Below are 23,451 nucleotides of genomic sequence, written 5' to 3'. Positions count from 1 at the left end.
GTTTCGGTATTCAAGAGATGTTGTTTGAACTTCCACATAAAGCTATACCATATCTAATGATAGATTAAAAGTAAATATGAGATGCTATTTTTGATTAACTCATTTCAACAGTATTTGCTAATATTTGCACTGTAAATGCAAAACTACATGTTTGTATCAATATCATGCTTGAGAATCATCACATCAGTTTCACTGATTTATGTAAGCACATTTCACTGATAATGTAACTGAGGAAGCACCGGCTTTCTTAAAAGTACCACCTTTCCTTTGTAATGACCTAATCATGAAGGGTTGTCAATAAAATACAAAATCATCTAGACATGAATATTTATATTAAAAACCTAGATGGAGACATAATGTGCCAGTCACTTTTGTCAGTTCAGTATGGTGTCATATGCATTAAGAAATCACTGTTTTTGTGCTCACTTATTGCAAATTGGACACAAAAGGAGAAACAGTCATGCACTATCTGTAAGAAAACAGGCCCAAATGCTGAATACAGAGGCCTCCAAATGTCAGGCATGACCAAGTTCCAGCCTGGAGTGAAGTTCAACCCTGCCATTGCCTTGGATTATCAGCAGCCAACAGCAGAAACTATATGTGTGAGGATAATACGCAGTTAAGCTTGTATACTAAAAAGGACTTGTAATAACTTGCCTGTATCCACATCTGGACAGTGTTTCCTTTGTACATTTGCTTATGTGTAACTGTATCTCTTTTTCACTTTCATTCTGACATACAACGGGACCTAAATGTTGAATTACAGCAATAAAAACTGACTCCTTTTCATGATTTGTGGTCTGGAATACCATTTTTAAATGTTACTGTGTGCATCTTATTTGTAATAGAGCATTTAACTGGTGTGGCCACTTGTTCTAAAAATTGTTTAGTAATAATGTTTTGCATTTTTATTAAGTGGGTCTTAAGAATCAAGTGATAACTCAATGTCTCTGCTCTTCAGCATGTTTGAAGAAGCATTAAAAGCAGACCTAAAACTAACCCAGAGTCTCATTTCACTATTAACACCATATCTACCTCCTTAGTCTGACATCTCAGTCATTTCGTACTGTTTCCAACCACAGATACCAAAAAATCTCAACTTGACACCGTCACCATCTCATCCAGTTGCATACAGCCGCTTGAATGGCCTACTTCGCCTCCAATCTGATGGCAAGATTCAAAGCAAGTATGTTGCAACTGATATTGGGTTAAGACACCTTGTAATTCACAAGGTTACAATCAGCTGTCATAAGCAAATAAAGTAGCTCAATGGCTCAGTGGGAAAGTGCCAGACAACAGGTCCAAAGTCTTGGGTGCACTCCACAGACAGTCATAGGATTTCAATCTGTCTCTTATTCATTTTTGGCAATGTGTGTAGATGTTGTAGTGCTCTGACCACATATTGGCATAATACTGTTTATCTTAGTGGTGTATTGTAGCTGCGCTAACTGCAGACGAGCACAGGATGTTGTCACTACAATAATTCAATGAGCCCAATGTAATGTTGTGAGCCACTTTTAGCTTGCTGAAACAGAGGACTTAGCAGTATGGCACAAACTTACACAGCAAGGGGAAAGGTAGATTTCCACACTGACAGTGGCAGTGATGTTTCAGGATACATGACTGGTAGGGCACATGTGCACAAGTGCACCAATGCCAACTATAGGTACTGGACATTTTGTAATGAACCTAACTTGCATCTCGACCATGATGACAGGACTGTGCTGGGCAAGGTCACCAAGTGGACCTGCCAATAGAAGTCACTGATTTGAGGCTATGATACGGCTGCAGCTATACACATTAAGTCCCTCCCTGACTTACTGCCATGGCACAGCAGGCCCTCCCAGGTCTACTCAAGCAGCATGTCCAACTCCTGCCGAGGAGGCAGTGGGTCATTCCCTGTGCACACTAGCTGTCTTCAGCCATCACAAGACAAGCACCTCATGGCAGAAGGGATCCGCTGTCATGCCACAGCTGAGGTGCCATCCGCAGCCAATATGGCATCATTAAGTATAAATACTGCTGCCAGAGAATCCTCACTACTGGCTTGCATAACGAGGTCACCAGCACACAGCAGAGGCTCCATTTCAGCATCACAGGGTATGTAAATAGCCAGCCCAGCAGAACTCAGTGGACATTTGTCCACTGGCACAGTCTACTACACAGTGCGTATGTTTCAATAAAGAACTTGTTACCTTTGCAACTGCCTTCCTCTGGAGCCACCTGGGCTCTCACATTGCCTCCACCACTTGCTCACACCATCCTGGCTGATAGAAGCCCCACCCTAGACAGGGAGGGGGTGGGAAGGCAGCTGCGATATAGCTTGTTGTCAGAATTAGTGTCATCACCTCCACACAGCAAAGCTTCTGGACCACTGCCTATAGTGTCAGCATGGTGCAAAGAGTGATAAATCATTTGGTTATTTTTTGTAGGTTGTAACATACGTGGATGCGAGGCACGACTGTCATAGGTTGGTTGGTTGGTTTGGGGGAAGAGACCAAACAGCGAGGTCATCAGTCTCATCGAATTAGGGAAGGACGGGTAAGGAAGTTGGCCGTGCCCTTTAAGAGGAACCATCCCGGCATTGGCCTGGAGCGATTTAGGGAAATCACGGAAAACCTAAATCAGGATGGCCGGACGCGGGATTGAACCGTCGTCCTCCCGAATGCGAGTCCAGTGTGCTAACCACTGTGCCACCTCGCTCGGTCAAGATTGTCATAGTAACTTGTTTAGAACATATGAGCCAAGTGACTTATCTGAGCTTACAGGTAAACGTACAGAGCAGTATTTGATGTCTGTAATGTGTATGTAATGTTTTCTTAGGTATGCTGCAACATGCATGGAGTCAGTGCCTCTAAACTGTTACACAAGTCGTCAGGAAGGTCATATTGCAGGGCAAATTAGAGAGTCTGCTGGTTCACAATGCAGTGTAAAGGCTAGTTTGTGATGATTTTTTGAGTTGTAATTTTTTTGTTATTACTGTGTATATTGGAGGGTAATAGTATTACAATGGCAGAGTTTGAGATGGAAGGTGTGTCCGAGCTGGAAGCAGTACAAGCATTGTTAGAAATGTAACACAGTTGACAGAAGATAATATGCAATTACATGGGCAGCTAACAGCTAGGGATGAACAGAACTGCAGCATTAGGTGGATCCAGTTGACACAGAATCAACTGTTCGCTTTTTTAGAAATCATATGAGTATGTGCACTAGTTATTAGAGGACCTTAAGGCAGTTACAGTGATAGGGTGTTGGACCAATAGTCAGTTGTTGTGGGTAACAAAATTGTGACTGGTTAGAGAAGTGAAAATGTATAAGAGAGCTACAGAGGCATTGCAGAATGCAGCTAACTTGGAGCAGTTGGAGAAGGGTCTTTTGCAAAGACACAAAAACCACAACAGTGTCATGCATTTTTGGGAGCAGTTGAGCCCTACTGTGAAGAGATATGGGAAACTAAGGAAAAATTTGTGGGAAAGATAAGGAAATGTAACAAACAGAGTTAGGGCAGAGTGATGTAGCAAATGCATTTTTGTTGCAAGTAAGTGAGTAGAGGGTGCTCAAAACTTCCCTGAGGGTACTACCTTCAGACACGTCAAGGAGAGTGCACACAGATGCACCCAATGATGTTTATTCTGCTATTAGGTTAGTGGCAAAATGCATAGAAATTGAATGTCAACAGAGTGAGGTGGACAAGGAGATTGTAATCGGCCATTAAATGCAAGATGGAACCCCAAATCCACTAAAAGGTGTTCCCAAGAAGCAACAAATAAGTATGCAGAGATGTAGCATACAGTAATGGGTGTTGTAAGTGGTGTTTAAGTTTCTGTTGAACACAGGGGTGCATGTGTCGGTTACCAGTAGACACTTAGTGGGTCAGTGGTGATGGAACATGCCATGCTACAGGTTACGTAGGGTTGGGGATATTGATGCGAGGCCATTGGGGTCAGTTTATGTAGATGTTCATACAGGGTCATATCAGTTTAAGCAGTGTGTAGAAGTGGTACCACTTGTAAGCAAGGGCTACAGAATGATCCTGTAGTTAGAGTTTTGTATCAACATTGTGCTAAAACTGACCTTCAGCAATCTATAACAGAACTTTGTGGAATAACATTCTGGCTAAGGTTGCCAGTGTAGAACTGTTGCAAGGGGTGTCTAGCATATTGGACAAACACGCTGAACTACATACAACTACATTAAGGATTGATTCGTATGACTCTGGTGACAGATGACATTGGAAAGTCACTTGGGGTGAATGTGAAGCCAAATTTACCTGTGGGTGTGTTGTGAGTTGTAGAGCCTCTGGAAGTGCACAATACGCTGGATCCAACAAGTTGTTTTGTTAAGTGAAGTGTTGTACACACACAAGAAAGGAATGGCGAGAGAGTGGTACTTGAAAATACACACTGCCGAGAAAAAAATTATTGCACCTGGGAAGATGACGTCAATATCAATCCAGTGATGGCATATGCCATCTGGAGAATAGTAGATGTACTGATAATAGTTTCAACACCGTCTGCCAACAGATGGCGTAGTGGCATAGCTACCAGAGTGCCATCTGTCTCTACCCTTTAGTAAGGATTGCTCGCAACTCAGTGTGGTACAGATGTTTGAAGCAGGCACGCAATCATGCTGCAGCGACACACTTGTGCTTCCTACAGCCAACTGAGCAGGTTTGAAACGGGTCAAATTGTGGCTTTCTGAGCTGTTGGATGGTCCTTTTGGAGAACTGCCACACAAGTTGGACCTGCTGCGCAATGGGGCTGGTATCAGTCATCGTGTGGACATTCTTACACACATAGATGAGTTTTGGACATCCACAAAACATAGATCCCCCTCCAGGATTGTCGTATCATAAGGGCAGCAATGGCAGATTGTACAGTTACAATAGCACAGATAAGAGGGCCTGTGCACCCAGATGTGTCAGCACAAACTGTTGCAAACCATTTATTAGCAGTGGGACTATGGGCGCGCACACACACACCTAGCTCTCTTCCACTCACTCCACAGCATCAACATGCATGGCTCAATTGGTGCCATCAGAGGATCACTTGGATCACATCAGTGATGAAGGCTGATTCTGCCTGCATGCAAGTGATGGTCATATGAAAATACAATGTAGACCTGGTGAGCACTGTCTGCAGAATGCCTTCATCCAAGACATAATGGCCCTTCCCCAAGCCTTGGGGTCTGGGGTATGCCAAGCTAGAATTCTCATTCACCTTTGGTGTTCCTGGAGGGGTCGATAACCAGCACTTGGTATGTGTGGAATGTTGTTAAACATGTTCTTTTACTATTCTTGCAACAGAAAGGTGATATGTTGTACCAACAGGATAATGCTCAGCTGCACACTGCCTGCGAAATTCAACTTGCTCTGCAAGACATGCAGCAACTTTCCTGGCCAGCATGATCTCTGGACTTATCTCTAACTGAGCATGTGTGGGATATGATGGGATGAGAAGTGACCCGTGTGACTTGTCGACCAACAACTCATACAGAACTATGTGAACTGGTCATACAGGTGTGGCATAATGTATCCCAGGACAGTATTTGCCATCTCTATGGTCAACTAGATGCCCGAGTCAGTGCCTCCATTGCCACCTGTGGAGGCTATATCATGTACAAATAAGTGTGTTTCAGCATAGGTCGATACATGGTACCTCAGAACTGCTTGTGCTATTGACCTGTAAATGTAATCATTTAATGTTCTCCATGTGCAATACTGCAATAATAAATCTTGAATGAATTGGAAACCTCTAACATGGTATATTTATTCATTTACTTTCTTTCTATTTTTTATTTTTTCCACCGGCAGTGTAGATAATTTTGATACGGAAGCAGTGAAGTTAAGCAACGAGATGTTAAGCTTGGACATTCTGGATGAGGGTGAATTGTGAATGAGGAGTGTAAACCACATGCAGCCACAAGACATAATAAAAACTGAAGTACACAGGAAAGTGGAGCATCTAAATGGATTAAAGAGAGTGGATGGAAGAACTGCTATTTCAATTTAAGAATTTGTTTCTTTCATGGAGTCCATTGCCAGCAATGCGCATGGCACACCATCATATACCAACAGTGAATGAAGCACCAGAAACCATATCAGTTACTTAGATATTTGCAGCTGATCATAAAAGTTTTTATTAGCCAGCAGTTAGCTGATGGGATAACAGAAGTCTGTGGGGTGCAGGAACTGTAGTCATACCAAAGAATTCTACAGACGTTTCTAGAAAGTACAGGTTTTGCTGTGGTTACCATCACCTGAACTGAAAGACCGTAATGGATGCATACCCCATCCTCAACATTAATGAGTCCATCGGTAACTTAGGGAAATGTCAGTACTTGCTGACCATGTATTTAAGAAGTAGTTCCATCAATTGGAGGTTATTTCTGAAGACTAGCCAAAGACAGCATTTTTCGGTGCCATGTGGGCACTATCAGTACAACAGCATGCTGTTTGGATGACAAAATGCACCTGCAATATTTCATACATTGCTGAACGGTGTGTTGAGAGACTTGAAACCATGCCAGTGTCAGTGTGTTCTCAAAAGACATGGGGGCAACATAGACAACCTGTGGAGGAAGTGTTTAAGAAATTGATGGCTGCATGTCTGACACTGGGAGTGGATAAGTGACATTTTGAATTAGAAGAGGTAGGGTATTTAAGCCAGGAAATTAATAAATATGGAGTAAGGACACACTCCAGGCTAATGTATGCTTTCACGAGTTCTCAGTGCCTAAGTCAGTTAAGGAACTGCAGTCTGTTATCAGAGATCTCAAATTAATACAAAACATTCCTAAATGGGTTTGCCTTGGGATGTGTCTGAAGCCAGAAGATTAACAGTAAAGTGTATCATGTAGGCTCAGCATCGAGACAGCTAAATGCAGCAGAGCTTATTCAATGACTGAAAAAGATATGCTGAGCCTCATTTATGGTGTCCTTATTTTAGATGTTATTTTTGTGGGAAAAATTTCAAGTACTGACCAACCACACTGCTTTGAGGTGATATTTGTGACTGAGGGATCCATCTAGCAGGCAGAGAAGATGAGGCCAGAGACCTAGCGAAGTAACTACAACACAGTACACAAGCCAGGGACAAAGCACAGGAATGCAGATGCATTGAGGAGGAAGGTAGCAGTGCTAAAAGTTCTTCCAGAATGGCAGGCAGCAAAGAATACTCACAGTGACTGTAAAGAGTACAGGATGCAATCACAGTTTAGTACATAATGGACTGCTAAGCAAGGAAAGAAGTCTAGGGCCCTGCGTAGTAATAACAATGAACTTTAAGGAAGAGATTTTAAAACAAGGGCATGATCATATGTTATCTGGTGAAGGAGGGTGCAAAGCAACAAACCGGAGAGTAGCCAATAGATACTGGAAGAGAGGATGGTAAGCAGAAGTGGCTCAAAATGCAAGGAATTGCTTGCAGTGTGTGCTGCAAACAGACTTGAACTGTAAGAGAGTGCCATTGCAGAAGCTGCCCTAAGCATCAAAACCATCTAAAATGCTTGGAATCGATGTATTGGAGCCACTCAACCATATGCTACCAAGAAACAGATTCATATTAAAAGTTATATGATCACTTTTTTTTGTACATGGAGATGGTTGCTATGCCAAAACAGAGGCAGTGACAGTTGCACAAGCAGTGGATGTTGAAGTTTAGAGTGCCAGATACAGTAACTACAGACCAGGGTATGCATTTCATGTTGGATATATTGAAGGAGCTGAGTCAGTTGTTGCATGTGAAGAAGTTAACAACTAGTTCTATTCATCCACAGACCAATGGCAGAATGGAGTGGGTACACGGATCAATTGAGAAAATCTCAAGTAACTATGTGAATGCACATCACAGAAATTGGGATACATGTCTTTGGTATGTCGTGCCAATGTATAAAATACATATGAATACTGGGTTGTCCCCATATGAGGTGGTGTACGGTTCAAAAATGCCAACATCATTTGATTTGATAAAGGCAAAGAAATGGGGAGTGAGTCTGTGAGTTTGCAAAAGCAGTACAAGAAGTATGGAAACAAGTATAGAAGTCAAATACAAAGGCATTGAAGAATCAGGAGTAATCAGTGAAATGTATGGCTAATTTACCACAGAACAACGTAGGGCAATGAGTGGCGAAGGAAAGACAAAGAAGTTCATCACAAGGTATCAAGGACCCTATCAGGCAGTGAAGACTACTTCACCAGTCAACATGAAGCTTCAGTTACTAAAAAGAATAAAAATAGTACATGTCAGGTGTCTGTGACCTCTTCAAGGTAGTGCGGAGTTGACTGTTGATTACAGGCATTTCAAGGATGGAACTGGAGAAGAACACGAGGAGAAGGAATTAGAGGAAGAGAAAAGAAGAGGTGGTTTGGCCTGTGCAAGCAGTACTGCATGCAGTAAGATCAAGAAGGTAAGGGGTGTTTGTCAAGGATTTCTATTTTCATTGTATTTGCTTAGTATAGGATTGTAGTGAATAAATTTTTTTCTGTTATTTTTGTTGTACATGAATAGGCTCAGTAGTGGCAGCAGATTTCTGAGGGGGGCAGAGAAGGGATATTAGTCCTTATTCTAAGGTTGTGATATGTTGAGGGCAAGAACGAAAGACATAATAATATTACATTATGTTGCCTGCATTGGGGAGGTGGTGCTGCAGAACCAACTGCTGCAAGGAGGAGTGCTGTTCTCGAGGTAAGAGGTTATGATATTTACCAACCATTAGTGGCCACTGAAGGTGCTTTTCAACCCAAGAGAAATGCCGTATAAGATGAGGAGATTGGAAGTAGTATTCAACAGAATTCGGCAAAGAGTCAAGAGAAATGGGGTGCTCAAGGATAAAATAATACATATAATACAATCGCTGTGTTCAGACTGAGAAGCTGTCCTCAATGAATTTGACAGAATAATAACACTTTTCCACCAGAAGAGTAAAGAGCAATATTTTCAGTGAACCAAGCTCCATTTTAAATATATTACTACCTTTTATTTTATTGAAAATTTTTAACCCCATATACTCTGACGTTTGGGCATAAAGTTTGAAATGATGTGTTGGAAGTTTGAAGTTATCTCCGTGCCAAGTGCTGTAGTTGTGGTCAGAACAGAAAGTGCCTTAGTGTATGCTGATTTTTACATAGGTACACCACCATCTCATATATGTAAAGTGAGGGGATAGACAGTATTTTTAAATTTTTTAACAGTGGTCTACAGGATTCCCGTTTTTTTGCAACACACATGTTTCTAATTACTTTCTTTTGTAATACTATGAGCCTAGTGACATTTGCTGAATTTCCCCAGAAGATTATGCCATAACTAATAATTGACTCAAAGTAGCAATGATAAACTATCTTTCTGGTATCCATGTATGTGGCATCTGACAACACACACACTGCAAATGCTAAGTTGTTCAGTTTATTTGCTAAGTAATTTATGCGTACCTCCCAATTAAAATTTTTGTCAAGATTTAGGCCTAAGAACTTCATGTGGTTTGCTTCTGTGATATCCTGATCATTGCAAGTTATCTTTATTTCAGTCCTTTCTACTGATTTAGCTTCAAATTGTATCATTTTGGTTTTAGGTACATTCAGTTTTAGTCCATTTTGATAGAACAAAGATTCAAGTTTTTCTAAAGATTCTTGACTTTTTCTGGAATATTTTCAGATACCTCATTTTCAATTAGAACTGATGTACCATCAGCAAATAAGACTGAATGAACATCAGTAGCAAGTGGTAGGTCATTTATGTAAAAAGGAAACTGATAGGGACCCAATATCGAACCCTGTGGGACTCCTTGGAGAACTGTTTTCCAGTCTGAGGAACAATTGGTTCCATTTGAAGTTAAAATTACCATTTTAAAGCAGTGTCTCTGATTCCATACATCTGTAATTTTTTGGAGGAGTAATGGCATGGTTCACTGAATCAAAAGCTTTAGTTAGATCACAGAATATTCCAGTGATCTTTCTACCTTTATCTAACGTGGAGCATATGTTTTGAATAAACTCATTTATAGCATCCACAGTGCTTTTACCCTGTTGGAATCCGAACTGGTTTTGAAAAATTATATCATTTACAGTAAGAAATTTATTAATTTGTTTTGCTGCAATCTTTCAAACACTTTAAAGAAGACCACCAAGAGAGAGATAGGGCAGTAATTTCCCATATCTTCTGTTGAACCTTTCTTGAATAGAGGTTTGATCTCAGCATATTTCAATACATTTGGAAAGCATCCCTGTTCAAAAGATTGATTTATAATAATTGGCAGTGGTTGAGAAATAATATCATACACATACTTGATTACAGATGTTATTTCATCCCACCCATGTGAGGTTTTGTGTTTTAGAGACAATATTTCCTTTTCCACATCCCTTTGGGTGATTTTTTTCAAATTGTTTAAAAGATGTGTTCTGGCTGTTTTCCAAATTTGTGATGCCCTGATAGAATGTCATATCCACATCCGATCTAACTACATTTAGGAAGAATTCATTGAAACAACTTGACATCTGAACAGGGTTTACTATAATTTCATTTTCATGTCTAATTTTCAAAATCTCATGAATTTTTACTTTGGCTCCTAATTCAGACTGAACAACTGACCACTTTTGTCTTATTTCTGTGTTCTCGTATGGATTTATTATTTACCATTTTTTTAGCTGCCACTACAAGTTTCCTAAATACAGCTTTATACTGTTTGACATAAGTAACAAAATCCAGATTTCTGTTTGATTTTAACTCATTGTGGAGCTCTCTCTTTCTGGCACTTGAAATTTTTATTCCTGTTGTAATCCATTTGAGTTCACCATTTACTTTCTTTTGCTTACATCTACAAGGAAAATACCTCTAAGAAACAATTTAAGAATTTGTTATAGTTTATCATGCTTGAACTACTGTGGTCTACAGGCCAGCTTATTGTACTTAATTTACTGCAGAATAAATCCACTTTACTTTTACTGAGATCACTTTTTATATATACACTTCTGGAGGCTTTAGGTTATTTGCTTTTGGGAGCTCAATAAACAGAGCTGAGTGATCTGAAATACCCAAGTCTAAGCAGTGTTTGTGCTTATTTCCACTGTCAAATTAGTAGTTAGTAATAATATTGTGAATGCAGGTAACTGATCTGCTGTTTTCCCCAGTGCCTTCAAAAAAATTTAGCTTGAAACCAGATTTCTGAATTAAGTCACAAAATTTTGTGGAATCATTGCTTCCAACTAAGACATTTAAGTTGAAGTCTGCTGCTATAACAACTTTTTTCTTACTTACTTTCTGGAGTTTTTCTGGGAGGCATTCGAATTTGTCTAAAAACACTTTTGTTACCACACATCCAGGAATTCTGAAGATTGCTATAACCAGTGTGTTCAGATCACTTAGGGAGAGCAACTTTCAAACACGCTCTCTTCATTTAAATAATGAAAACTATCTATTGCTGTATAACTTACAGAAGAATTGACAAGAATGCAGGAGCCTCCACGAGATTTGCTTATTCTACAAAAGCTAGCAGCTACCTTAAAATTATTAATTCTATTTAATACTTTTATACTATCTTCTGTTAACCAGTGTTCCTTTAGACAGATTATTTTAATATTTACGGATTCTGAAAGCAGAATTTTTAGTTCGTCGATTTTTGAGTATTTACGATTTGGAAGTTCTGCCCCTGAGCCATTTCTATTCCAGTGCATCCTTTGTTTGGTACCTAAACTTTTTATTTTCAGTTTGAGTTTTTTCTTTATCACCCCTATTAGAATGAATTAGTTTCCCTTGCTTCTTAGGATTTTACACACGTCTATGAACATTTTACTAAGGTTCACAGAGCCTAATCTATTCAAGTGCAGGCTGTCTTTTCCCAGACACTTATAGTTTAAGAACTTGTTTGGGTCAATGAATACTGCACCAAGTCTGTTGCACTGTTCCCTAATGCCGGTATTTATCCTGTTGATGTAAGTATCACTTACCGATCTTCGGTGAATAATTCCACTAATTACCAGCCTGGACGTTGGGTATACAGTTTTCGCTGATCTAATCAGATTCCGTGTTTCATTCACAATTTCTTCCTCACTGTTACTGTGGAATGAATGGTGAGAGAGGTGCTGCAACTTTTTAGTCATTCATTAATTCAGCACCAAGTGACTACAACACAATTACTTGGCATTTCAATATGCTGTCAACAATACACAGCAGCAAGGTTCTATGCAATCCCTTTCCCACTAATACTACATAGGTCACTGACAACATCACACTTACAAATTACATATTTCTGTCTTTTTATAGGAATGTACACAAATGTTCCATAAACAACAGCAAATAAGGACTCATTTAATAAACTGAAAATAACTCCATTATATCAACATGTGCTACGTGAAGTATTTTTGTCTATTTACACAAGAGAACTAAACAATAATACTGGTGAGGTATTGTCTGTCGGTAACCTGAAATTAGTACCAGGGCATAATAGGCCATACCAGGTCTACTCTACCAGCAAGTCTGAGGACGCAGTGGGCCATACCCCATGCTTACCAGCCATCTCCCACCATCGCAGGACAAGCTCCTCATCATTTCCCTATCTCCTTACTGACATAGTGTCTGGATAAAACTCCACCCGAACAGGCCATGAAGGCCCAATAGTACTGTCTTGACAAGTAAAGCTATCTTATTTAGCTTCAATATAATTATGATTCACCCTTGCCTTTACAATACATAATCTGGATTATGGTTTTTGTTACTACTTCTTCTGCCACTGCTGCTCCTGCTGTTGTGGCTGCTTCTATTGTCTTGGTGATGAAGTGAAAATGAGTTGTTATTTCATTATTATTATCAGCCTATACCTTTTCAGTTATCAGTGGTTCTGAAAAATCTGTTAGTATTTCAAACCAAATATATTCAACAATTACATAGACTCTTTAAAGAAATAACTTTTGACTGAGAACAATTAATATTGTCGCAGAAGAAGCTGAACAGCACAGTCACCACGGTGTAGTGGTTATGATACTAGACTGTTGCATGGACGGTTGTGAGTTGAAAATTCACCTGAACTATAAAATTTTAATTTCTATATTCGATTTGAGTACATTCTAGACGTGTCCACAAATGTCAAGAATCACTGTACAGGAATGTTCTGTAACTGTGTATATACTGTAAGTGTTCTGGCCAGAGGCAGTTCGCTCCACACTCTTGTATGTGCAAGTGCTGAATAAACCTTCGTTAAGTGAAGTTAGTGTTCATCATTCATCTAATTACACCTCCTTCTACGTGACATTATTCCGGTGGAGACGTCAGGTATTGAAACTTGTGATAGCGCACATTATCGATGACACAGTGGCTCCCATCAGGCCACACCAGAGCTGCCATTTATGTGGTGAGAAAACTGAGTTCGAGCCATATTCAACAGATCGCGATCTTATTGGAGACAGAGGATGTAACGATGACAGCAACTGTGTACCACCATATGAGACATCCTTCCAGGTTCTCTGGTGAGGATGGCCAAGATCCAAACAAGTGACTGAAGGTATATGAGTGTGTTGTTGTTGTGGTCTTCAGTCCTGAGACTGGTTTGATGCAGCTCTCCACGCTACTCTATCCTGTGCAAGCTTCTTCATCTCCCAGTACCTACTGTAGCCTACATCCTTCTGAATCTGCTTAGTGTATTCATCTCTTGGTCTCCCTCTATGCTCTACGATTTTTTCGCTCCACGCTGCCCTCCAGTACCAAATTGGTGATCCCTTGATGCCTCAGAACATGTCCTACCAATCGATCCCTTCTTCTAGTAAAGTTGTGCCACAAACTCCTCTTCTCCCCAATTCTATTCAATACCTCCTCATTAGTCATGTGATCTACCCATCTAATCTTCAGCATTCTTCTGTAGCACCACATTTCGAAAGCTTCTATTCTCTTCTTGTCTAAACTATTTATCGTTCATGTTTCACTTCCATACATGGCTACACTCCATACAGATACTTTCAGAAACAGCTTCCTGACACTTAAATGAATACTCGATGTTAACAAATTTCTCTTCTTCAGAAAAGCTTTCCTTGTCATTACCAGTCTACATTTTATATCATCTCTACTTCGAACATCATCAGTTATTTTGCTCCCCAAATAGCAAAACTCCTTTACTACTTTTAGTGTCTCATTTTCTAATCTAATTTCCTCAGCATCACCCGATTTAATTCGACTACATTCCATTATCCTTGTTTTGCTTTTGTTGATGTTCATCTTATACCCTCCTTTCAAGACACTGTCCATTCCGTTCAACTGCTCTTATATGAGTGTATAACCAAATTTAACAAATGGGATGACACCGTATGTTTGGCTAACATATTTTTCTACTTGGAGGGCACTGCCAAGCAATGGTATGAGAACAACAAGGAGAAGTTCACAAGCTGGAAAGTATTACAAGTGGAACTGCACAAGTATTTTGGTGACACATGACGACAGAAGTGCAAGGCTGAAGATAAACTAAAGTGCAGGGTACAGCATCCAGGAGAAACTACAGCATCTTACATTCAAGATGTCTTGGAGCTGTGTAAAATAGTGGATCCTAGAATAAAGGAGGAAGATACGGTTGCACACCTCATGAAGGATATTGCTGAGGACATGTATCAAGCCCTACTCCTGAAGGAGGTTTCGACAGCAGACGACTTTATAAAATGGTGCCAGTATATCGAGACAATGCATCAAAAAAGGATTACACATAATGAAGTTTGAATGGCTTCCAAATGTCATAGCAATGTCTGTGATAAAGGAAGACACTGATTTCACAAGTGTTCTTCGTCAGATAGTGAGAGAGGAAGTTCAAAAGGCACTTGGATTGCACAGCGAGCAAAAAACCGAGACACTTCAAGAGGTCATAAGGGAGGAAGTGGGACAGACATTGAACCCAATCTCTCGTCCTTCATTTCCCTTTAAAATGGTGAAAAGTCGAGATGCAGGCAGAGTTACGTTCCTACAATGCCGCATCTGGAGGGCCCAGGATAACCAACCAGCATGTTTCCACTGTGGACAACCGGGACATGTGGTGCACTAGTGTTGAGAAAGGCAGCAGATACTTGATGATGCCTGCGCTGGAAGACAGCAGACCGATCTTAGCCGACGCCAACTTCAGGACGACAAAGATGAACAAGATGTGGGTGCAGGACGACCTAGGTGACCATCGCCACAAGCTAGCCGCTGGAGAGGACGGTCCCCAAAACGCCAACCAAGGTCTCCATCACTGTTTAGAAGCTCCAGCTGATCACCAAGCTGCCACAACCTGGAAAACTAAAAGGTGCGAGTTTACTTGAAGGTGAGGCTGCCGAAAAGAAAAATTCCTCCCTCATCGATCACTACAAAAATGATAGGAAACTACATCAATACCTCATGGATGGCCAACCAGCCCAAGCTCTTGTGGACTCTGGATCATCATATTCAGTCATTTCAGAGAAGTACTGTCATCAGTTGCAGAAAACCATATTCATTGACAATAAAACATCTCTGCTGAAGGTGGCTAACGGGAAATATGAAAGCCTACAGGAAGATGTGTCATTCGTGTGGGTATAAGTGGCCATACCCAGCCCTTAGAATTCATGATCTTACAAGAGTGTAGTCATGACGTCATTCTAGGAACGGATTTTTTGAAAGCTTCTCAGGCAATTGTAGATTGTGGTCGCTCGAAGATTATGCTAGATGAGATTAGATACTGTGGACAGGAAGATGCGCATCCGAGTATGTGGAGACTATGTGTGCTGGATGAAGTGATCATTCCTGCAGTCAGCGCTAGAAAGGTGTCAAGCCATGTAAGAGAAACATGCCACCGAAGAATAACTTCGTCATCCCAGCCTCTGTTGTGTCATTTAAGAATGGATTCAGTTAATTATGGATAGTTAACTGTTGCCGAGAACTGCAGAACCTTCCAAGATGCATGTGCGTAGCAAACGCTAAGCCGTTAATTGCAGAACAGCTGAGCATCATAGAAACCTCCCATGCCGAGTCTGTGGATGAAATTAGTGCTACCACTACAAGACAAGATCTTCTAGCTTGACTATCACCAGATCTCACTAAGGAACAACAGAAGAAGGTAATAGCCATTCTTCAAGAGTTCTCTGAATGCTTCAATCCACAGGTGAAGAACAAATTAGACAAATCGATGGTGAAGCACCAGATTAGCACTGGAGACCATCAACCAATACGCCAGATAGCATACCATGTGTCAGCAACGGAATGTTGAATAATTCGCGATGAGGTAGAGAAAATGATGAAGAACGCCATCATTCAACCTTCACAGAGCCCACGGTCATCACCAGTGGTTCTCATCAGGAAGAAGGATGGCAGTCGGCGCTTTTGTGCTGATTACAGGAAACTTAATAAGATAACTAAAAACGATGTTTACCCTCTTCCACGAACCGATGATACACTAGATTGTCTGATGGGGGCTAAGTGTTTCAGCCATGGACATGTACTTGGGATACTGGCAAATCGAAGTAGATGAGGCTGATCTTGAGAAAACTGCATTCATCACCCGTGAGGACCTGTATGTGTTTAAGGTAATGCCATTTGGTTTGTGTAATGCACAAGCAACTTTTGAACGGATGATGGATAATCTTCTAAGTCACCTGAAGTGGACGATGTGTCTCTGTTATTTAGATGACATTATAGTGCTCTCAGAGACATTTGATGAACACATAAAAAGACTGAGGGCCATTCTTAAGTGTCTCCAAAAAGGCGAACTGAAACTTAATGCAAGAAAGTGTCTCTTTGGGACAAAAGGAATCAAATACTTGGACACCCTGTGTTAAACAAAGGTGTGCAGCCTGACACAGAAAAGGTGAGATCTATAACGGAATTTCCTATTCCTAAAAGTATTAGAGATGTGAGAAGCTTCCTCAAATTATGTTCTTATTATCGTCGTTTTATCAAAGACTTTTGTATCAAAGCCAGGCCACTCCAAGAGATGTTAAAAGCCAATGCTAAATTTATCTGGGGTGGTGCTCAACAAGATTCTTTCGATGTGCTGCAAAAAGCTCTGATGACTGACCCTGTACTTGGTGTGTATGATGAGAGAGCACCTACGGAACTACACACAGATGCCAGTGGTTATGGAATCGGTGCTGTTCTGGTGCAAATTTCAGATGGAAAAGAGAAAGTTATAGCCTACACTTCTAGGACACTCACAAAAGCCAAGAGAAACTACTCAACTACAGACAGAGAATGTCTTGCTGTGATTTGGGACATATGCAAATTTCGACAGTATATCCATGGAGGCCATTCACAGTTGTTACAGACCATCATTCACTTTGTTGGTTGACAGGTCTTAAGGGTCCAACAGGATGACTTGCCAGGTGGGCACAACGTCTTCAAGAGTATGACATTACCATAGTGTGCAAAAGTGGAAGAAAACACCAAGACGCCAACTGTCTCTCAAGGAACCCTGAGCAAGACCATCAAGCCTTTGATGAAGATAGTGATTGTCTCGCTGCACTCCAGGATCTCTCTGCTGAGCAGAAGGATACCAAGATATCTCAAATTATGCTTGCCTTAAATCGGTCAGAGGATGTGAAAGGACAATTTAAGGTAGTTAATGGATTACTTTGCAAGAAAAACTTTGGTCCGTTTGGAAAGAGGTGCCTACCATTGATTCCTAAACACATGCGCTTAGATGTTTTACAGAAATTCCATGACACACCTGAGACCGGGCATTTATGATTTAGGATCCGCAAGAGATTTTTCTGGCCAGGTTTATTTCGGAGTGTCCGTCACTATGTGTCGCACTTTCGAGAGTGCCAGAGAAGAAAGGCAGCTCCTCAGAGACCACCTGGCTGACTCATACCAATTCCACCAGCCAAAACGCCTTTCCACCGTGTTGGGATTGACCTCCTTGGATGATTTCAAATGTTTGCTAGTGGAAATGGATGGATTATTGTTCTCACTTACACCATATGCCATTACAAAAGCCGTGAAAACAGCCGAAGCACTTGAGGTAGCCAAATTCATCATGGTAGACATTGTATTAAAACATGGTGCCCCAAGGTCATTAATTAAGGATTGAGGGAAAGTTTTTCAATACAATCTTGTGACAGTGATAAACCGTCAGTGCAACATTACTCTTCACATGACAACTGCCAACTATCCACAAACTAACGGGCAATAAGACCTTGGCCGACATGCTATCAATGTTCGTCAGTGTTGAGCAGAGCAACTGGGATGAGGTGCTAGCTTTCATAACGTTTGCCTACAACATCACCAAACAAGTCACCACAGGATTTACACCATTTTTCCTGGTGCATGGGCGTGAGGTGACTACAATGATGGACACTGTGTTTCCGTTGCATCCTGATGATGTGGACGATGACTACATCAGCCAGGTGTTAACCAGAGCTGAGGAAGCTTGGCAGTTAGCTCAACTCTGAATGTTGCAGGCTCAAGAAAAAGATCGCCGAAAGTATGATGTGAGCCACCGCCCTGTTGTCTTCCAGCCTGGTGACCTCATCTGCATCTTCACTCCGGTTCGGAAGGTTGGTCTCTCTGAGAAGCTCCTCAGACACTACTTTGGACCTTATAAGGTTGTAAGACAGTTGTCTGATGTTGCTTATGAAGTTGAAGATTTTGACCCCAACACAAGACAACGAAAGATCAGAGATACGGCCCATGTCCTTCGAATGAAGCCCTATAAGGATCCTGCAACCCAGTGTAAATTCGAAGCTCCAGCGACAGGCCACAAGCAGAAAGTTGACAAAGAGCGTAGTGGCAAAGTAAGTTCTAAGAAGATCACCGTCAGGGCAAACATCAGTCATCAGGAGTCTGAGAATGCAGGACTGATGACTTGTTCCTGGACTAGGACAACGTAACACCAAGACACTGTTCTCTTAAGGAGGGAGCAATGTCGCAGAAGAAACTGATTAGCACAGTCACCACAGTGTAGTGGTTATGATACTAGACTGTTGCATGGAGGGTTGTGAGTTCAAAACTCACCTGAACTCTAAAATTTTAATTTCTATATTCGGTTTGAGTACATTCTAGAAGTATCCACAAATGTCAAGAATTATTGTACTGGAATGTTCTGTAATAGTATATATACTGTATGTGTTCTGGCCAGAGGCAGTTCACTCCGCACTCTTTTACGTGCAAGTGCTGAATAAACCTTCGTTAAGTGAAGTGAGTGTTCATCATTCATCTAATTATACCTTCTTGTGCATGATAAAATATATTATTATAAATATGAATTTAGACTGTTTTCAGGGCTGTACTTCTAATGAAAACTTATTGGATTTCGATCCATGTGGAGGCGTGATAAAATTTTCGGTGTCATGGGAAAAAGGGGCCTGGTGGGAGGGTGAGTAATTGAGTAGTGCAGGGAAGAGGGTACGGAAGGCAAGACAGATTGCACTAAATTTTCTGGATGGGTGTTCCTGATTCACATTACATGATACTGCTTCTTCGTTGAATACTACATATAGCTGCTAAAACACAAAGCTGATATTTTGCTGAGTTTATAGCCTTTGTCTTAATTGACAGAGTTAATTCATATCACAAAATTTATTGTAACTATAGAACTAGCTGACGCATATGAGACTGAAGGAGAATTGGAAATGAAAATAATGGAGATGTATCCAACAGCAAGTAATACCATGGTTGAGAATAAAATGGCATGAAAGCAATGAAAATGGAAAAGCTGAAAAGGCCAGAAAATAAGCTGTAGAAACAAAAACAGGATGAGGGAGAAAGGGTGGTGAAATAAAATGGCCATGGAGCAACAATGTATCGTTAAAAGTGAACAAAACCGATAAAAGTTAAGACGAGGCATCTGCTAGGAGCCAATGGTGTGTTGGAAACCCAAGTCCTACCAACAAAATTCTGAAGGGTCATTACATTAAGGAAATAAATCAAAGACAGTTGACATAATGAAAACATCTCTGCATGTTTATTAATGTGTTGTACAATATCAGCTGCAACAGTGCATTCTTTATTACCTGGTTAACTAGCACATCAGTTCAATTTAGTTAACATCACGGTTTATGGATACTGACTGCGATTTCTCACTATTATGTGGAACTTATTAGTTTATAATTATTTTCTCAGAAGAAAAAAATGGACACACATTCTCCAATTATAAGATTATGTTTTACATTAGTTTAATGCTACCCTCTCTTCTATGTGGTGACTGAATAAACACAAAAACATACTCAGTTCAGTTTAGTTAACTGTGCATTTTATGGATCTCATTGAAATCTTTCGCCACTACGTAGAACTTGTAAATTTACAGTTACAATACATTTTCTCAGAAAAAAATTGGAAACATGTTTACCATTTATTTTTTTATGTTTTACATTAATTTAATGCTAGCATCTTTTCTATGTGGTGACTGAATCAATAAAAAAACCTTGTAGTTTCATACTGATAGAGGATTTGCTATTTTCTCCAACCTGCTAAACCCATCCCCCAATCTCTGTTTCCCTTGTACATTTACCTGCCCTATATTAGCTATTCATTAATCTCTGACTTGTTAAAGATGATCTCTGCTACATCCTGTACGTTTTCATAAATATCAGCTTCATTTGTTGCACACTTTATCATCATCTTTTGTTTCTCAGTACTTCTGAGAACATCTACCAAATCTTCCACATTTGCTTTGTTGGAAGAGCAAGCATTTACATAATATCTGTAACAACTAGCCACATTTCCATTTTTTCTCAGTTCACTGCTTACTTTTGGAACGAAGGACAAAAAACTTGAGATTCTGCATCTCAACATTCACAGAGATTTATATTAGGCAACCAAACTTATTTCACCTACCTTTGTGTAGCTGTAAGTTAGTTTTTTGATTAGCAGAATTTGTATTGGACTACAGTCATGAAATTAAGAATTATGAGAATTTGTACATTTTTGTAATTAACAAGGGACATCGAGTGAACAAAAATCCAAGAAAGCTTAATTTTAATATCAAACTCTGTGTTATATAAGAAAAACATGAACTAGTTTCAAGCAAAAAGAAATAAATAAGCAAATCCATTCAAGACACACACACCAAGCTCCCTTTACCCATAGCAACCCGTGCAAAGGCACAGTCACAATAACCATGCAATTCTAAATGAAAAGTACATGAAAACACATGCAACAAATAACGCGCAACACCCTACAGATCCCAATAGTGCCAGGTAAGATCACTAAACAAACCTTGGTCGTGGTTTCTCCAACACTCTGTTACTTCCTAATCGCTCTCTGAATGGTGAATTTCCCACCACACTAGTCTGTAAAGAAAGGTTTGAATTGAATTGAGTGTTTTGTAAGTGTATGTTCTCATCACAATCTCTATTATGAACAAAAAAACTCTACTATGGACAACTTCCGACAGGATTCCAACATCTGACAGTTTGTATTCCATAATACTGACTCACTGGCATTAATTGCAGTTAGCAACATAAGAAGCGCAACAAATTTTATCTAACTTCCCTATCCTCATTTTCAAGTCAAAAATTCAGCTGACATTTTCTTTCAAATATGACTATACAGAACTCATAGTAAGATTAACAGCTTTCCAACATCAAATAACAAAACTATGATCCAAATGCAGACCCAACAGAAACTGCCAATTGAATTACAGTTTTCAAGAAAAGAATCCTTACTAACTTCAACCTTTGATTCTGATGAAGCTCTTCATCCTTTCACATAATCAAAATATTATGTGCTTTTCCTCACCATGAGTATGGCATTTTGTGATCATATGAATTTAATGTCATAACAGTGCTGCATGATACATGGCAAATGGGTGGAATCTTGTGTGTCTCAGATAGTAAATCATATACCTATTACTTATATTGTTATATTTTACTCTTTGAATAATAGAATAGCAAGAGAAAGATTCAACCAAACTGGCAGCTCCATAAGCATGTGTTAAGAGCTGCTTAAAAACATGGCCTGACTTCTTGGTGTGTCAAATGAAATCACTATTGTAGCCCAGGACTGATTCCAAATGGAGCTGTTGTTCTTAATATTATTTCACATGAGCATGTTCAAATAAGAAATTCTATGTAAAATGTGGATAATTCAATTTAGTCAAAGATTCAAATAGTATGCTGGATTAGGACTCAGACCCAGAACCTTTGCCTCTTGCGCATAAACTTGCCTTTTGCGTGTAAACCCTCTACTGACTGAGTTATCCACGCATATTCACAGCCCGGCAGTAACTCTCTTCTACTTCACAAACTGCACAGTTGTTCTCCTGCATACCTTGTGGGACTCACTACCTACCATAGGAAATGCTACAAATTCCACATTTTGTATTTTGAATCATATTTACTAACAATAACTGCAATCAATGAGTGTGCACTGCCTCAGAGTCATGAAAACATTCAAATGGAAACAGTGATCATGATTTTAATTACTAAATATGCTGATGCAGGCAACTGGGAATTTGTTGCAGTGCTGGGCTGAAATGTTTAGTGGTAAGAAACTACACTGCTGGCCATTAAATTGCAACACAATGAAGATGACATGCAACAAACGTCAAACTGGTATGAACTGCACTACATGCTTGGCTACGTAAATGATTAACATAGTAATATTTCAGTGCAACCACACAAAGCAGGCAGCATTAATGTAATCTATATTCTGTATAAAAGGAAAAATTACACTGGGAGATGCTCATTCAGAAATTCCACTTGAATGCTGTTTGTTTTTGAGAAGATCCTGTTATGCCCCATTCAGAAAGGCCAACATCTACCAATATGTATCAGAATTTGACAGACAGTAGGATTGTTACCTATTGAGACTACAATCTATCATAGAAAAAATTACTGCTAATGTTGTTTGCGATCCCTTGACTGTCATCTGAAAATGATGGGTTCAGGATGGCCATACTCAATGTCATGTGGCACCTCAATAACTCCATGCAAATTAGTGCTAGTAAGGACAGACTTACTGTTTGCCTTACCATGAAGGATTATACACAATGCCACATATCTTCAGTCTGGAGATGGGCTTGCCTGCGGCAAAACAACTTTTTAAATGGACAGTGTGGATAAAATTTCATGGACAGAAATCTTCAGATGAAGAACCAATGCTGTAGTTCCCCAAGGTAGTGTTATCAGGACCTTTACTTTTCACTACATATGGACAAAAATATTTCTAAAAAGGTGTAAATGTTCAGAATGAACATCAAACATAATGTTAGATTTAATGTCGCAGAGGACAAAAAATTAAGGTGCATAAAATATCTGGACAAATGCTGCTCAGATAACTTTTTCTAAGAAACAAAACAAATTTACAGTTCGGAGAAAATAAATTTAAAGTGTTGCAGTTCACATTTAACTTGAAATTTGTTTATTATGTGTACATATTTTGAACTAAGACAATCTGGTTTGTCTTTTCTATGGCCTACATAACATGGTTGAAAGTTTCAAGACCCACTATGCACTCCCAGGTGCAGGCATGACTAGAGGGAAGCCCAGACAAGCATGCTCTAGATTTAGTAACTTTCCTTTCAATAAGGATGAATGTA

At 39.9% G+C, this 23,451-nt stretch overlaps 1 protein-coding gene across 4 annotated transcripts in view; it reads right to left on the bottom strand.

Moving 5' to 3' along the window:
* The window catches only part of LOC124798396 (GATOR complex protein Iml1), a 547,410-nt gene that overhangs the window by 216,859 nt on the left and 307,100 nt on the right, over positions 1-23,451 (bottom strand). For 3 of the 4 annotated variants that reach the window (XM_047262170.1, XM_047263070.1, XM_047262900.1), the window contains one exon: positions 21,129-21,202. The exons of the other annotated variant lie outside the window; for it this stretch is intronic. In XM_047262170.1, the coding sequence (XP_047118126.1) occupies positions 21,129-21,202 (74 nt within the window). The remainder of the gene's footprint in view (positions 1-21,128; positions 21,203-23,451) is intronic. 4 annotated transcript variants of the gene reach the window in all.

Source organism: Schistocerca piceifrons, chromosome 1 (assembly GCF_021461385.2).
Source record: "Schistocerca piceifrons isolate TAMUIC-IGC-003096 chromosome 1, iqSchPice1.1, whole genome shotgun sequence".
NCBI classification, from domain to species: domain Eukaryota; kingdom Metazoa; phylum Arthropoda; class Insecta; order Orthoptera; family Acrididae; genus Schistocerca; species Schistocerca piceifrons.
This window is presented reverse-complemented; position numbering and strand designations above follow the sequence as displayed.